The sequence below is a fragment of the Convolutriloba macropyga genome, chromosome 2 (assembly GCF_964194025.1).
Source record: "Convolutriloba macropyga chromosome 2, txConMacr16.3, whole genome shotgun sequence".
NCBI classification, from domain to species: Eukaryota; Metazoa; Xenacoelomorpha; order Acoela; family Convolutidae; genus Convolutriloba; species Convolutriloba macropyga.
In genome coordinates, this window is record NC_134469.1 from 16,492,347 (window position 1) to 16,510,511 (window position 18,165).

General features: G+C 36.3%; 1 protein-coding gene across 1 annotated transcript; it reads right to left on the reverse strand.

Moving 5' to 3' along the window:
- Window positions 1-1,083: 1,083 nt before the first annotated feature.
- Window positions 1,084-17,918, reverse strand: LOC142335156 (uncharacterized). The gene is made up of 3 exons (XM_075383519.1): window positions 17,283-17,918; window positions 11,987-12,234; window positions 1,084-1,527 (listed from the first exon to the last, which is right to left on the reverse strand). Exons 1-3 carry the CDS (start codon window positions 17,632-17,634, stop codon window positions 1,231-1,233), a joined length of 897 nt encoding a protein of 298 aa, XP_075239634.1. The 5' UTR covers window positions 17,635-17,918; the 3' UTR covers window positions 1,084-1,230.
- Between the last annotated feature and the right edge of the window lie 247 nt (window positions 17,919-18,165).

An 18,165-nucleotide genomic window follows, 5' to 3' on the forward strand; every position in this document is an offset into this window, starting at 1 on the left:
TCGCTGTTAGAAGTTTTTTAAAAACAGAAATACCAGATTTGAAACGCAATAGCCGATATGCGGTAAAGATACGCTAGAATTTTTTCCACTATGAAATAGTGTATCTTTACATGAGATGTTGGGTTTTAAGGCAAAATGTGCGCAAAATGATTTTTACAGCAGAAAATTAAGATTTACAGGAAAAATTTGATTAACAGAACAAGATGGTATTTTTGATCTGTGAGATAAAAAAGGTGCAAAATTTGCTCGCATATATACCCGTTGTCAGAGAGAAAAATCAAGATTGGAATCTATTCAAAACATCATAATTTACAATGGGAGTCCTTATTCTGGCCAAATAAATTGAGCGTACTCGAGTTTTTGGAATTAGATTTCCGGAGGCATCGTGAGTGTATACATGGGGTTGGGAAAGTTCAGCATCAGATAACGTACAGTTTTAATAATTGTCTAAATGAAAGCGCATGAACAAGTTATTGGTTGTCTCTGCAAATTTTAACTTGGTTCATTTCAATAATTTTGTTACTTTGAATCAACTGCGCCTGACATTGTCTGTTATATACAATTTCTTTAAGTTTAAGTCAAGTTTTGAACTCCCTTTCTGAAAACTATTAAATTTGGTATGAACTCATTCATATAAATAGATAATTGCATTCATCTTTTTAATCAAGTGATAGCCATCATTGACTACTTGTTTTAACTGGACTTGCTTTTTTTGCCTCTCAGATATTACAACGGTTTAATTCATCGATTTTTGCAGATATTATAACTTTTGTATCTTTTTCATAAAAGTGACTTCGATCAAGAAATGTAAGCAGGTCGTTTTTGAAAGATTGAAACGTTGTCGGTCATTTGTTTTGCGATTACACCATTAGCATCAGTATTTCTGTTTCACGCTGTAAAAAAATATTCAAAACAGAAAACAGTTTTATCATCTTTGCAAACGTTAAAGTGCACAACTGACTTATGTGGAAAGGTGTTTCATTATTTTTCCTATTTTCTGAGTTATGACGTAAAGCTTTTGGAAAATTATCAACAAAGAAAATTATGTTTCCATTTGCTGAAGAAAATTAATAGCCATGAGTTTAATAGTAAATGTGCAGTTTTTTATAAGTGATGCCGTAGATTTCTTTGAGTTTTTTAATAATTAAATATTATAATTCAACAATGTATAGTATTCGAAAAATAGGGGTTTGCACAGTCTAATAAAAGACTTTTAAATAATGAAAAGTTTCATCGATAACACAGAACAAAATAGTGATCATCTAGGGAAACACTGTATAAGTATCCGGATGCAGAAAATAACAATCCATATCCAATTTTAAAATTTGGATGATTGTGTGCAAAGGAGCCAAACGGTATCTGAATCTTTTCGTCAAATTGATTGACCCAAATAAAATCCAGAGCTTTTTGTTCGTCAGTGAACAGATTAGTCCATAGCAGATTTATTTCATTTTCTTTCATGTAACTTGCCACTTTTTGCACTGTTTCTATTTCACGCACATCCCAGAATACATAACCGTTTTCTACCTGAAATACAGAAAAAGTGATTTGCATTGATATTAATGTCCACATTTGTATCTTCAAGACGGGGCTGGTGTAAAAGATTTCGCTTTCTGTACATTACTAGCAGAATTTCAGCAGATTTCTGAGAAAATTTCAGCACCTTTTTCAACACATTCTGTCGTGGTCGATAAAACGGGTCAAAGAATTCAATAAGTTGAATTTTAAATTCAATTTTGAACTGAAAATATACCAAAATTAGCTTGTATCTATAGTGGTTATCTATGCGAAAATATACAGAGAAAATTCAGATTAGCTAAAAATATTTTACATGATTGGCATGTGAATAGATCTTAACTCCGAATCCCGGAGGTGATTTTCTATTTTCATCAACATTTCATGAGAATCATATATGGCTTGGGTACAATCGAGTTCATTAGTTGGAGGTCGGTTGATGTTAAAATCAGGTTTCAGTTGGTGGGAGAATTTGCTTCTGACATATGATTGATAGGTCAATAAGATAATGATAGCGCCAAAACAAAATTAGAATTGAGTTTAGTTTTGTGGCCATTACTTATCGACACAGCAATAAAGTTCGTCAGGTAAGTTCTTCTTTCGTTGTTTGAAACTTTAATAAAGAAAACTTCTAAGTTTCTTGATGTTTCTTGGAAACCATCAAATCCTTCCTCCTTTTTTAAGCACGTTTGAGGGTATAGGTTCTCCAAATCTGTCGGGTTGTTTTCTGTTTCTTGTTGATGTTCGTGGAGGCTCTGAGGTTTCGTGTTGTTGGTGCTCTGCAGATGATGTGGCTGCAGAAGCTTCATCTTGAAGTGAAGGTCCCACGTCTGTTCTCCGAAGTTGTTGTTTTGATTGAGATATGGTCTCCTCCACTGCTGGTTCATTTTTCACATTGTCCTCGTCTGGTCTCGCAATTTGGTTGTCGCTCACTAGAATAGTCCGTGCTGAGTTTTCGGGCTGTATGAAAGATGTGTTCAAGCCCTTCCTGATGATGAAGGTAGCAGGAACTGTCTTTGTGTTTTCGTTGGCCTTGAATAGAATGGGTTCGCACAAGTCGAAATCTGCTATTGCTGGTAGTCTCACTCTGCGTCCCAACAAGAGTTCAACTGGAGTTTTGCTCCTCGTCTTTGAAGTGTTGCGATGTGTCATCAGTGCCTTTTGCAGGAATGCTCCAAATGATACATTAAGGTTGGGACTCCACGCTTGAAGTGCCCGCTTCACTGTCTGAACTGCTCTTTCAGCTAGTCCATTAGCTCTTGGATGATAGACGGGTGATTCTATTTTCTTAATTCCCAGTGATTCACACCACTGCTTAAGGTCACCACTTACAAATTCTGGACCATTATCAGAAACTAAAGTTTTTGGTATTCCGAATCTTGCAAAGATTTGACTAAGATATATTTTAACTGTTTCTGATGTTCTATTTCCCGCGGGGAAGACTTCTATCCAACCAGAACCCGCGTCAACAATTACTAAGATATTGCCTTGGTCCTTAAGTTAACCCCAGTCCATGTGGAGCCGTTCCCAAACGTCGGCTTCTTGCCACGTAGAGACCGTTTTTCCCAGGCTAGGCCTGTTGAATTGACAATTCTTACATTTACTAACAAAGTGTTGAACGTCTTGGGTAATGCCAGGCCACCATGCTATCATTCTGACTGATGCCTCAGTTGCATTCTTTCCGGGATGTGTCGTAGTTTGGGTGGAATGAAAGGAACAACACCTCTGAAGATGATTCCATTATGTAAAGTAAGTGCATCTTTCTGTTGTTCGAATCCTTTTTCCGCTTCTGAACATTGTTTCCAATTGCCGCTTTTGATTCGTTTCATTATGTCCTGGAAGAGTCTGTTTGTTCCAAGTTCAGTTTTGATTTCTGCTTGGGTCACCAAATGACTGTGGGCGAAGTAGATGTAATTGATTGCGAAGCACACTCGATCGTTGTCCGATTCGTCTTCGCCAAAATCCATTCTGCTCCAAGCATCTGCATGGGGTATCTGCTCTCCTGGTGTGTACCTCAACTCATAGTCGAAACCCATTAGAGTTATTGCCCATCTTGTGATTCTCGCTGATGCTGTCTTCGGGATCTCCTCGTCGGTGCAAAGAGATATTTGAGTGGTTTGTGGTCAGTCTGTAGGGTAAATCGTCTTCCAAGAAGGAATTGTTTTAGTCTTGTGACCACAAACACAATTGCCAGTGCTTCCCGCTCTATGTTCGAGTAGTTTTGTTCCGCTGGAGTCAATTTTCTCGATACATTTATGACTGGATGTCCTTCTTGCGAAAGAACCCCGCCAATGGCTTTTTCAGAGGCGTCAGTAGTAACTGTTGCTTCTTTTTGTAGACTATATGGCTGTACTAGTGGGTTAGCACATAATTCATTTTTTATGTCTTCAAAGGCTTTTTGTTGCATTTTGCCCCATGAGAAATCGCTTTTTTTTCATGTTATTTAAGGGTAGCATTTTTGTTGCAAAATCAGGAATCACTCCTCCGTAAAAATTAGCTATCCCAACAAACGATTCGATTTGTTTATTGTTAGTTGGTGCTTTTTGCATTTTTTATTTTTTCAACATGTTTGGGATCTGGTGCTATTCCCTCCTTTGAAATGGAGTATCCCAAAAAGCTAACGCTATCGACTGGTTTTGAGTTGGATTTTTTCTCATTAATAGTAAAAGTTTTTCTCACGTAGTCGACTCCTGACTGCAAGCATTCTCTTGTCGAACTGCTCCTTGGTAGTTCCATACACCAATACATCGTCTTGAAAGATCACAACACCTTTAATTCCTTTGAGTGTTGATTCGATGCAATTCTGGAAGATTGAAGAAGAGTTTTTCAATCCCTGAGGTAGTCGGCACATCTTGAAAAGTCCCTGAGATGTGTTGATTGTGCATATATCTTTAGCTTCTTCGTCAAAATCAATTTGATAGTAGGCATCTAAGAGGTCAATTTTGCCAAAGTATGAGGCCCCATGTAGGTTGTGGAAGATCGTCTCCATGTCCGGCATTGGGTAGTCCTCATCCATGACCTTGCCATTGATGTGCACTTTTAAGTCCACGCAACATCTCAGTTCTCCACTCTTCTTTCTCTGCCACACCACTGGAGATGCAATAGTGACTCCTCCTGGCTGTACCGGTTCAAGGATGCCCTGTCTGATCATTTGTTCAAGCTTCTCTGTGACCTTGTCTTGAAGAGGTAGAGGTATTTTTCTGGCTTTGCAGAACATTGGCTGTGTTCCTAGTATCAGCTTCACACTAGCTTTGTAACCCTTCACAGCAGGTAGGGGCTCGGCTGTGATGTTGTTCATGCCGTGCTTGGGTAGAAGGTCTCTACCAAGTATTCCAAATTCTTTATCAGACTGCACAACTGGAAGTTGTTTTTGAGTGAGCCTGCTTCCGTTCCACTCAACGTCACAAGTAAGTGATCCCAGAAGCGTTAATTGATGACCATCATAAGCTTCAACATGTCTTATATTACCATCCAACTGAGGTTTACCAAGCTCAGTTCATATTTTTGATTATATCACTGTGCTATCTGCACCTGTGTCTACCTGCATTTTTACTTTGCAGTTATTTATTGAGATATATTCCCATGTCACAGACATGCTAAAGATTTGTTCTTTAGTATAAAACATTCCCATCTCCGATGCTGGAGGTGCTTGCTCTGAAGAAACATTTTCTTCTTCGCAAAAGTTATTCTGTTTATTGTACTTACCTGAATTTGGTTGGGGTCTGCATCTACACATTTTTGAGATGTGTCCCACCTTTTCACAGGTGTTGAAAATTTTACTTAGCGCTGGACAGGGTCTACTAGAGTGTGGCTTACCTCCAAATCTACTGCACATGTTGTTGTTTTTATTAGCCGTAATTTTTTCATTTGGTTTTCGAAAAGTCTTTTTGAAGTTGAACCCAACTTCTTCCTTCACATTAAAGGGCTTATTATCTGATGAAGAACTTGCAAAAGCCATTGCTTGACTTCTGAACTGTAAGCTCTCGGTCATTTCAGTAACCGACATTGCTGGTTTTTCTTTAATACCGTCTAGTAGTCTAAGTTTTGCTTCAGGGTCCCTCAAACCTGAGATAAACTTTATTTTTACCAACTCCTCTTCGGGGTTGGCCGCTGTTTTCAGTTTTTCGAAGTCACAATAGCGTGCTTCTTCTCTAAGACGTGCTGGGAAGTCGTCGTCTGACTCCCCTACACCTTGTATAACGGACAGAAATTTAGCCCTTTCTGCCTTTACTACTCTCTCTTTAGGAGAAATATAGTTTTGAATCGCCAATCTGATGTCTTTATACGGAGTGTCTATCAAATTCCTAGGACTCAGTAGGCTCCTAAGTTTAATAATTGCATCTTGCCCGCACATACTAAGGAAGAGGGTTGGTTACCTGTAGGTCCTGTACAGTACCGTCGTTGTTGACCTTGTCCTCTTTCTTCTCTGCGCGACATTTCGCCACAAAATACATAATCCACGCAGAAGTTGATTCTGCATAATGTAGATCCAAAATTTGTCTGTCTGTAGCTAGTCTGGACACCATTGTCGTGGTCGATTACACGGGTCAAAGAATTTAATAAGTTGAATTTTAAATTAAATTTTGAACTGAAATTATACAAAAATTAGCTTGTATTTATAATGGTTATCTATGCGAAAATATACAGAGAAAATTCAGATTAGCTAAAAATATTTTACATGATTGGCATGTGAATAGATCTTAACTCCGAATCCCGGAGGTGATTTTCTATTTTCATCAACATTTCATGAGAATCATATATGGCTTGGGTACAATCGAGTTCATTAGTTGGAGGTCGGTTGATGTTAAAATCAGGTTTCAGTTGGTGGGAGAATTTGCTTCTGACATATGATTGATAGGTCAATAAGATAATGATAGCGCCAAAACAAAATTAGAATTGAGTTTAGTTTTGTGGCCATTACTTATCGACACAGCAATAAAGTTCGTCAGGTAAGTTCTTCTTTCGTTGTTTGAAACTTTAATAAAGAAAACTTCTAAGTTTCTTGATGTTTCTTGGAAACCATCACACATTCCTAACATAAATTCAACACTTCAAAATTCAACACTTTTAATGCAGTCCATATATAATCTTTGAAATTATTTCAAAAAAAAGGAAATTCAGCACTTTCAGCAGTTAAAAGTTCTGCAATTAGGAAGCTGACAAACGCTGAAACGAATTATCTTTTCCTAATTATCCGCTTTACAACTGCCGGATTTGTTGACAACTGCTGATTTATGTGAACAATACTCGGACAGTTAGGCGTATGAAATAAAAGATTGTGTACTTTTAGCGGCTGCCGCTGAATTTTTCAGCGGCTATCAGCGCACTTCTTAAATAATTTTTGAAAAAAAACCAACATACCGGCTCAAAAAGTTATAAAGTTTGCCGTTTTTTTCAGTCAACATGCAAGCATGATTCATTGATTGCATGGACAACAACTTTCTTTGGCCATAGGCTTCAAAACCTATAATACCTATACAACCGATTGATTTTTCTCTCAGGTCACATTCTTTGTTGACACATTCAAAAGAAACAGTGCTAATGAAGCAGATTTTCTTATATAGGACAACATGCACCTAAGTTGTTTGACGTTCGATAAAGATTTCAATAAAAATTTTTGCGCCCGCCTGCTGCCTGCTGTTTCTGCTACTCACGTACAATGCGATATAAGTCAAAGTGTACTCTGTTAAATAACTGCTCAAAACGATTGTGTTCACAGGCAAATATCATAAATAGATAACTCCAGATGCCTCAATTATATAGTATTTCACAATAAATAAACAACTAAGGGATCACATAATCAACAAAATGGGAAACTTAAAACATCAAAAATTGGGGAAAAGGTACTTTTCACCATAAATTGCTGCTTGAAATTCTTGTATCTTCATGTTTCTAATAGACGGTAGACGACGACATTTTCTATTCATATAGGTCAGTTTTATGGTTGTTTTTTTTTGCGGATATGCCAGAACGCGCATCGTTTTTCTGATGCATCTGTGAAAATGTGAATCTACAAATTCTGTCGCCACTTTCGAAATCGTATATCATGCCGTCGGTTTTTTTCCTCCACTCAGAGCACTTAGCAGAACTGTTAGTATCTTCTCGTTACAAATTTTTGTCTGATCCCTTGTTCGTGTTATTTGAGCACAAATACATTTTTGAAGGAAGTCTCATTCGTCTCGTGAATGGTGAACTTATTCCTAAAGAAACAAAGCCGCTGAGAGATAAAAGGGACAATTTTCAGCGTTACTTTTTACATGGACCTCTTGCTGATCTCCGAGATAAAAAATGAGACTGTTGCATTCCAGAGAATGAAAATTCCAACCATGTCTGTGAAATGAAGATGGTTGAGGTTCGGTTACAAATTGATTTTATCTTTTTACTTTGATCTGTCTTCCTCTGAGATCTGCGGCTTGACATATTTGTCAACTGCTCTCCACTTTATCAAATTGAACATTCCTTTGTTGCGGATTTTTTAAACTTTACTTGTAGATTTCAATTGCTTCCTGGGAGATTTGACTGATTTGTAGAAGACGTCTACAAAAAAGTTTCCGTCGTTTGCAGCTTTTTCTGTCAACACCTAATGTAAAGCTTAATTTGAAAAATTCTGCAAGCAGTTCAATCCAAAAATGTGTCGTGTGTGTCCTTGTACACATCTATTCTTGATCAGAATCGTCTCTCTGTTTAATAGCACTGATGACCGAAAGTTCTTCTAAATAACATCAAAGTTTATGTATGGTTTCCATCAATTCTGCTTATTGACACTCCAGATATTTACTGCTGTTCTGAAGTGACATTTATGACAACACGTTTTTCTTTGCCCTCCGTTAGTAGTCTTCATTTTTCTGCTGGTGTGGTTCTTGTTTCTTGGGCTGCGCAATGGCACAGTATAAACTGTTCGTTGAACCTCGTTTCGTATTCTTGCCACACAGTTTGAACTTCATATTATTCATTGGTTAATCAAGTAGTTCGTTCAAGCGTTTTGCTAAGGTTGTGATTGCTGCTCTTTTTTTGATTCAATGGTGACATCAAAATTGGAAACGTAGGACGCTGTATCCCACCACTTGCTCCATTGGAAAATCTCGCCATTGCTTTTTTAATGATTTTAGTTTTTTGCAAGTTCAAATGGTGTCTTGTATGTATGTGAAAGGCCCATATATTTCATTTAAAGCAAGGGTCTTCAGCGTTTGAAGCGAAGCTGTTCATTTTTAGCTTATTGCAGCTTTGGTATCTAATTTTGTGTATTGGCAGGTTTGCCAGTCCTATTAAAATACAGGTATAAAAATTTTAGGAGTCATGCATTTCCTTGAAAACAGTCAGATTACATCTATGTAGTCATAGGTACTCTACAAAATTCAACCACTGATTTTTCAGAGGTGGAGACATTTAAAATGCTGCAGGACTTAGAACTCCTTCAGGTTCTAAGTCAGCTTTGTATCCAGCTGGTTTTGACAAGATACTCTCCTTATTAACACATTCATCTTTTTTGCTAGAAAATTCGGGCCGCAGGGGAAAGGGAAAAAATATTTTTTAAGATTGATCACTGACTATTACGCTTGTTCTACTGTTGTCACCGCAGAGTAAGTTCCAAGCTTGAGAATATGTATTTGCGCTCAGTCCCATTCCCGGTTTTTCTGGTGCTGCTTGACTCGTCGGACTGGTCTTCTCGTATTGCATCTTTTCATTATATCGGAACTATTTTTGATGAAAAAATTACATCAAAAGTACCTGACCACTATGGCTATAATAAAAAGTTTAGCAAAAAATCAGTGAATGGGAGTTTTATTAAGGCCCCGGAACCATCACTCCTTATGGATTGATAAATTAACTCCTGAAAGATATGGTTTACTGTGCTCCTTTTGGTCCCCCATTGATTTGTTAAATGATTTGTGTTTGGGACTCTAGCTCCTGTTTCTGTTTCAATATGCTGATGTTCACCGGAGGTGAACTGTCTGTTTAAGAGATTTCTTCTGCCGACTGAAACTCTAATTCCCTCCGATTCTTTTGGTTGCCCCTGGCGGAGACGCTGCTCCCAGGTTAGCATTCAGGTGTTTTGTGCTGCTGGTTTCAACAATATTGTTTTTTGTTAGGAAATGAACAAATTGTTTTGTCTCGTTTGTCGGGATTGACCATCTTTTGAGTGTTTATGACCTTGTTTGTTGACAATATTCAGGTGAAAGGTACTTTCTGGGTATTGGATTCCTCATTTTTCTCAGTTTTTAGATTAGTGCTGAATCAGACATTTGGAAGCCCACATCATGTCCTGAGTTACTTGAATTTTTTTCTCTCAGTTCAATAATTGGCCGGCGCTGCTCCGCCCGTGCCTTCTTTTTCTTGTTTTCAAACTCTCACTCATGCTTTTGCCTACATAAACCTTGTTGATTTCGTTCCCGTGCTTCACGTTCTTTTTCTAACTCAAATCATTTTTTTTCTCGGCCGATGTTCTGCTATCATTTTTTTAAAATCCACTCGGTCAGTTTGAATTTGTCTGGATTTTGAGTTTGCTACTTACAGGTTCCAATTCGATACAATTTTTTGTTTCAATTACTTTCGGGTTTGTATCGTTTTTGATATTTTCTGGGGAAGCCACCTGCATTGGGTAAGTTCTACGATCAGTGGTTTGCTTCAGTTTAAAGAAGTCCTGATAGCGAAACTTATCATCATTTAGAAAATTAAACACTTCAGTGCCTCTATCTGGCTTCACGACTTGGATCCCTTATGCTTAATTCTCATCTCGCCTTCACTAGCTGTTCAGTTTTTTTGAAAAATTTGTCTCTTAGGGATTTGTACAAAAGGGATTTGTACATTTTTTTTCTCAACTTTTTTCCCATGACTGACGCTTCTATATCAATAAGTATACCATTGTGTTCCAGAGCAATTTAGCATCCACATTGCCCAATATTTTGAGCTGTAGTACTCAGTCAACGAGTCCCATTAAAATCTTCGCCGCTCTGCCCAAATTAAGTTTTTTCTCGACCCCAAATTGCTCTTAGTACTTCGTCTTCAAAATTAGCTTTTGCTGTTTTCTATAGATATCTGTGTCATCTTACGTTTCGAAAAACAACAATCTGCCTTCCTTACTGACATTGGAATTTGGACTGATTCCGTCGGGAGTTTTGCTCGCATTCTTTGCTCTGTTCCTTTGCACCACCAAACGCATTGAAGATTTGTTGATGCTCGCGTTGTTGATGTTCATTTTGCTGTTTCCTGGGCCAATTATTCCATCACCTCAAGAATATTCTCAGTGGCACTTTTCCGCCAGAGCCTGGGTCACGAATTTTAAGCCTGACTTGTTTTTTTACCTGGATTCATATTGACTAAAAACTTTTAAAACTTTTAATCGCTCGGTCCTTTAAGAAACTGTAAAATTATTTGGCTGATTTTATGATTATTTAATTAACAAAATATGTTGCAGTGAGTTTGAAGGCTTCAGTTAATGATAGTTTTTTAGCCTTTTTTAGCGAAAGTTGTAAACTTTGCCGATCGAGCAAAACATTACAACAAAAGGACTGGAATCGATTCAGATTCGTTTTATAGTCAAAAATAGAGACAGCAGCTCTTTTTTTTACCTGTTTGTAATGGTTTTAAAGGTTACAAACACTTTTTCAACATGCAGACGGCTTGATTTAAAGAGAAAACTTTTTCAAAAAACATTTATGATGCAAGATTCATAGATCGCTCATTGGTTGATGGAATAAAAAGGTTAAAGTCAAATTATACATGGTAAATGTTACGTAACTGCACTAATTGATTTCGTTGACTTACAGAGATGATAACTTATATACTAAATGGCTCAATTTTGCGGAATTTGAGATTAATAAAATTCTAAGGGATCGCATAATTATTAAATTAGGTAGATTATCAATGGAATCATATCCACAACCAGGCACTTGGTTGTGGATATGATTCCATTCGTTTCTTTGGACCCTTGTATATCTTACACGCAACTCTATGGACCTGCAAAAGACGCTCAGGGATTCCAATCTAAAATGGTTGCAGCGTACAGATTTTTGGTCTCAACTTGTAAAATTTTTCAGATTTCACTTTTTCGGAGTTTTCACAATTTTCACAAAATTGAAATTTATTAGTTTATTCTTTATTGTTGTTTTTTTATGGCTTGTGCATCTGTTAAATGGTGGTGCCAACACCTGTAAAGTTTGAATTCGCCGGATGGCCTGCACCTACACCCAGGTTTTTTTACTTAGAAACTACTTTAAATTTCTGTAATTGGAGTATTTTTATAACGTCGGAAGAAATCATTAAAAACTGTCACCTCAAAATAATAGTCTAATAACCGTTTAAAAACATTAAGATCTCAAATTAATGCTCATAAAAGCTTAAAAACCTTTAGAAACGCTCAAAAACGTCCGTTTTCACAAAATACTTGTCAAAACGTCATTTCTTTTTGACCAGTATTAAACAATGACATAGGGGAGATCAAATATTTCAGGTGTTTGTATCCAACACTCACTTGGCAGGCTACATGAGCTTCAGATAAACTCATGAGAGACAGGTGAAACCAGAAAGTTCGTTCGATCTCAAAATCGCTTCCACCAGGGCACTTGGTTGCAATGACTGCATTTGCCAGCTCACTGTTGAGATTTTCTTCGCCGATCTGATAACATGTGCGTACTCGTTGCTCTTGCCAGCCATGGCCAGTTGTAATAGTTCGAGAGATCCAGGGTCCCCATTCGTAGACTATTTCTGGTTCTGGAGGACCTGAGAAGAATATTATGTGACAAATATTATTTTTAGAAAAAATCAACTATGAAAAAGGGGGAAACTTGAAATGTCAGCAATTGCTTTAATTGAATCAAGAATGGCTGTCTTTTATTTTTATTTGAATATTTTAATTAAAATACAAATTATCTTTTAATTACTTTGGCATAAACGACGAAAGTCTCAAGTCTCAAGTTTTTTCATCTTAAGTGTTTGAGACAAATTTGTCTGATTTAATGAGCTCGGATTTAATCATTGTTCAACAGGTCTTTGCTGAAAAACATTTTTAACTTCAAAATAAACAAGGAGGCTCTGTAATGTGCGATGGAACATAAGGTTCCAACCCCGCTCATCCAAAATTTTGGCATAACTGTCTACCATATGAGGAACAGATAGAAAACCCCAAAAATTCAAGTACTTTTCAAAAAAATTGGTGTACGGACAAAACCATATCCTCCAAAGCAAATAAATCAGTTGACTAAGAAATGACGCATTAGATAGATGAGATCTGCCAATATTAAGAAAGCGAGTCAAGACGAACAGCAAAATCAAGCAACAACAACAAACAACAATTACATCCAAAACCTCAAATGTCCATTTCAAATAATAAAATTTAATAACCAAGTCAGAATAGCGTCAGATGAAACTGAAACTAACAAAAACAACTTGTTCTTCACTAGAAAAGATATGGGACGAGTCCATAAAAAGGCTCGGTAGCAATTAGAGTTTCTGACACCAATCTTTTGTAGTACTTTCCCTGGACACCAATAATCTTATATATGAGCTAAAATTAACGAGAATAGGTAACAAATAATCAATAAAAAAACAAAATTGCGAAGTTCAAAAGTGTTTTTTTTTAATTTTTCATTATAAGTATTTTCAAAGTCATGAGAGCCAGCAGCTATCTACCAATATCAAAATATAGTTTGATTTTTTCTTCCTTAAAAAACTAATGAAACAGGAATCATCATACAGGAAATTTTGGAAGACTAAAAAGACAAAGTAAAAACAACAGTTAAAGACAAAATTCAAAAAGTCAATTAAATTCTTGGAGAAAATGCTGTCGTAGCAGTTTAAACAATAATCTATATCTTTAAAGATTTTGAAGTGTTCAAATGTGTCTTATTTCGAACGCCAATAATTTGATATATGAACTGTCAATAATGTGATAAGGTGACAATACAAGAAAACGTAAAAAATTGGCAGATGCCTGAAAAAAAAATTGTGAAATCTAGTAATATCAAAGCCAGAAAACCATTACTTAAGTCTTAAATCACAATAAAGATTAAATATTAAATCAGTAGAAAAAAAAGCTCTCTTTCCTTGCTGACAGTAAGCTACAAGTTGACCAAATTAATTAAAAAAATAGACGCAAATTTCAATAAGCCACTATTTATTTAAAAATCAAATTTTTTCAAAGGCAAAACAAACATAAGCTTTCAAATACAAAACTATATTCACAACTTTTTGAGCTCCTTAGGAAGCTAATTGGAGTTATCACTAGTAAGCTTTGATTGGAAATGTTATGTTCTTTAAATCATACAAAATATCGATTTTTATTAAAAAAGACCAAATAATTACAATCCGAATTATATTTGGACTGTAACAGTCCAACATTGGTAGAAAACTAGCCCTTCTAATGCTTTTCGTCCATTAAGAACACTTAATTTTTCAGTGTTATAGATATAGATAATTTGTTAGTTAATAACTCAAAATTAAACTCTGCTTTTTTGATAATCAACGAGTAAAGTTGGCAAAAAACGGCAAGGTTTTAATTGCAGAGCAATCTCAACAGAAGTTGATGTAAAAATAACCCCTTTTTGAGTCTAAAAAGACTACATTAGAATTCAGTAGGATTGTACTTCCGGCAAAATCAATCAAATTGGACTAATGAAACTTATTTCATGCTGTTTTTGATTGAAGGCTGAATTTTGAATTATTTAGCCAGAACTTTTGAAAAAAAACTTCAATCAAAATATTCAACAATACCTTTTTGTCTTTAAAATTAAAGTGAAAAACACTATTCTTAAAAATTTTAACAAATTTTAGCAAAATTAACGAAATTTAGGCAAAAATTCCGGAAAATATGAATAGAAACAACGAACTCTACTTTTCTCAGAAGTTTAAACTTCGATAACTCCCTCGAAAAAACGAAAATAAAAAAATCTTTTTAATTTTATAATCTACGCTGGACGAGCTTTCTAATGATACCAGTCTCAACTCTCTACGATGAATATATCGATCGGGGAAAATTGTCTGAATAAAAAACCCATTTGAATTTAGAGTTCCTCCCCCCTCAAGAGGGGTCGGAACAATAATCTAAATACGGCACTAATTGCGTTTTAGTGCGATGAATTGCGGAAACTCTTCTTATCTCTATAAGATAATTCTGACTCACCTTCAGAGGACACAGTGAATGAGATCGAATCCTTGCCTTACGACAGAACTGTCTCAGATGATGTATACAAAAGTTTTTCTGATGAAATAGAAGCAGCTATCGAAGCGTGTTCAACAAGTAAAAACAGATTATCATGGAATAGTAAGACCATTTTAACCAATATTTTTGTTTTTACTCATTGTTATTTTATATATAGGAGGGTAAATTGAGTAAATCGAAGCAACAATTGAAAGCATGCTTTAAGTAAGAGATGGGAGAGTAGAAAAGTGGTTGGTGAACTCCTCAAAAAAACCATACTAGAAAACTCTCTTTCGTTACTCAATACGAAACAGTTGTATTCACAACTTATTAATTGCTCTCAAACAAAGTTGGTACCAATTATATTACTCCTGTGGTCTTCTTTTAATGTGATTTTTGCTTGAACGATTTTTCGTCGGACGCTTTTAACTTTTCTTCCTCAAAAATGGGATTGACAGTCAAAACGCGGAGGGCATCAAGTGACTGAGGTGCTCTCTTAGAGTCCTACTAGTCTCTAAGTATGCGATTTATCGAAACTGTTTTATGACTTAAATTTGCACCTGGTGATTTGGAACCCACCCCCCCCCCCCTAAAATGGGTAGTTTGAGGTATCAGTTTTGGGAGACCTGTATTATCAAAAGTAAAATTATAATGAATATGAACCAAAACTCTTAAATGCTTTGAACATGTCATACCAATGTAGCTCGTCCAATAGGAACACTTAATTTTGCTCGTCCAATAGGAACACTTAATTTTTTGAATGTTATAGATATAGATAATTTGTTGGTTAAAAAATCAAAAACAAGTGCTGCGTTTTTGATAATCAACAAGTAAATTTAGGAAAAAACGGCAAAACTGCAATTGCAGAGCACTCAAAATAGAACCTGAAGTAGTAATAGCTCCAGTTTGAGTCTACAAAGTCTGTTTCAGTAGTTTTTGGCTGTGTATTACCGGCAAACTCAATCAAAGTGTACTAAAGAATCTTATTTCGGGCTATTTATGATGAAAAAGGCTGAATTTTGGAATCTTTAGCCAAAATATTACCCAAAAAAATATATAAAAATTGTCAACAATTTTTTTTGTCCTTAAAAATAAAATCAACAACACAACAAATTTCAACAAATATTGGCAAAATTGACGAAATTTTAGGCAACAATTCTGGAAAATGTGAATAAAAATAACGCAAATTGGTCTAATATTCACAAAAATTTAAACAACGATCACTCGCTCTGGAAAATGAAATTCAAATAATCTTTTAAATTCTATATTCTAAGCTTGTCGGGCTTTTTAATGATACCACTCACATTTCTGTACAATGAATATATCGATCGGTCAAAACTGACTGAACAAAAAACCCATTTGAGTATATAGTTCCTAACCCCCCCCCCCTGAATGGGGGTTGGAACAAAAACATATTCATATTTGTTCACTTAGTTTTGTCAATCAGCTAAGAAAAAATCTAGATTTTTCACGTTTAAAGCCAAACATAGCGAACATTTTTTTGTCATTTTTGTTAGGTCTTCTCAACTAGGGTACTTTTTCAACTGGATAGAGACACGAAAGCTCAGGAACAAGAGAAAACAATAGAATGGGTTATAGCAGATTCCCACGTTCGAGAGCTCAAGAGTAGTTGTTATAATTGGTAGCACTCAAGGCTTGCAAGTAACAGAGGCCAGTTTAAATCCAGTGTTGCCTCTGTTGAAATCCCAGTTGATAAGTGCAAAAAGTTATGATCAGATTTGATTTCAGCCTGGGGATGGTCTGATCAGACGTCAATTCCTTCTGGGTAGTCTGATCAGAGGTCATTTTTCAGCAAACAAAAGTATGATCAAGGATTGCATCGATCTGGTATGGTCTTGTCAGAGATCTGTTCCTTTCTGGTAATGGTCTGATCATAGGTTCTTTTCGAGCTCACTAAAGTTGAGCAGAGGTCACCTCTTTTTTAGGATGGTCAGAGGTTTCTTCGGTCTGGTAATAGTCTGATCATGGTCCTTTTTTCCGATTATAAGTATGATCAGAGGTCATTTCAAGTGCTGAACAGTCTGATCAGAGGGCTTTTGAGGGCAATGTAGTCTGATTAGGATAACGATGATAAAATAACATATTGTGCGGATGGTGTTCTGGGGATGGTCTGATCAGAGGTAACTTCGAGCGCACAGACATCTGGAAAATATCTGGTCCTCGCATATCTGGTCCACAGCAGTTCAGAACGAGCCATTGCTCTCCTCGGAGATCAATTTTGACTGGCCGCTTTGTTACATGTGTAACCATAAGCTTTAGTTTGCTTACTAAGTGCCTGAGGAAAAACACGCGTGCCATTCGAGCAAGGAATTCCAGCCCAACTGACATTAGCAAAAAGAGAAACAAAATGAGAATTTAAGCCGAATGCTTGAATTTTATCGGTCATGCACCATGAAAAAAATTGCGAATAAATTTGTTGTCTTGGCTTGATTCTCTATGGCGTGTGGCTGGATCTCGACTTTGCTGTGCCTCTATCCGTTGCCACATAGACCCTTTTTAGGTGAAAAACTGTATTTATATACTGTACTTAAATATTGTATTTAAAACTGATCAAAGAGAGAAGCGGAAATTATTCGGCTTCGTTTCAAAGGACCATTCAAAGAACACCTACACGAACTGAAAATATCCAAACTATCACACAAGACGAGTCCATTTCGATTGACGCACTCGTAGTAGCCGAAATGGTCCACACATACTGTTCCCTCAGCCTCGCAAAATACTTCAGCACAGTCGTTCGCGTCAGTCAAGATTAGATTACGCTCTAATTCATCACATCTTTTGCCACCAACACTTGAGAATATTTCACACTTGTAGCTCTCCTTTTGTCGTTTTTGTTGGAAATTCGAAAACAGTTGTTGCATTTGTTCACGAGTTTGATTCTTGAAATTGGTACCACAAAGATTCTCTCGTTGACAATAAACATGAAGTCCCCCGTTTGAGTCACTCCGAAGGCAGGAACCCATGTACTGGCCATACGTCAAAGTTTGGAACAAAAACTTGACCGACTGTCGTGGCAATTTTATCTTTTCACATTCCCAGAACGAACTACTGCTTACATGTTGTAGGAGAGTAAGAGAAATTTTCAAAAAACGGATAATTTGAATTAATTTCAACGAGATATACGGCGTTTGAATGGAAACGACACAAATGAAACGTGAACGAAATTTTGTTTAATTTCACAAGAAATTCATGGGAAAAGTAGACGACGTTTGAAAATGTGATTAAAAAACACCTGGCATATTAAAAGAGTTAATAAGCTTTGGCAAATCTCTTCCCAGTTGACAGTTCAGTTAATTAAACCTCAATGAAGAAAAACTAATCAAAATACCTCAAAAATAAACACCCATAATACGTCAATCGAAAACCAAAGCTCAATCAATATCTAATCTTTCAACATTTATAATTTTTTACTACAATTTTGTTGCTTTGAATGCAATTTAAGTTGTTGATTGAGAAGTCTCAGCTCGCTAGTTTTTCGCTGGAAAACAAAATTA

Coding starts and splice junctions, on each gene's coding strand:
- LOC142335156 (XM_075383519.1), bottom strand. CDS start 17,634: ATGGGTTCCTGCCTTCGGAGTGACTCAAACGGGGGACTTCATGTTTAT. Junction 12,235..17,282: donor TTTGGATATTTTCAGTTCGT/GTAGGTGTTCTT, acceptor TATTCTTCTCAG/GTCCTCCAGAACCAGAAATA. Junction 1,528..11,986: donor AAGCTCATGTAGCCTGCCAA/GTGAGTGTTGGA, acceptor TCTGTATTTCAG/GTAGAAAACGGTTATGTATT.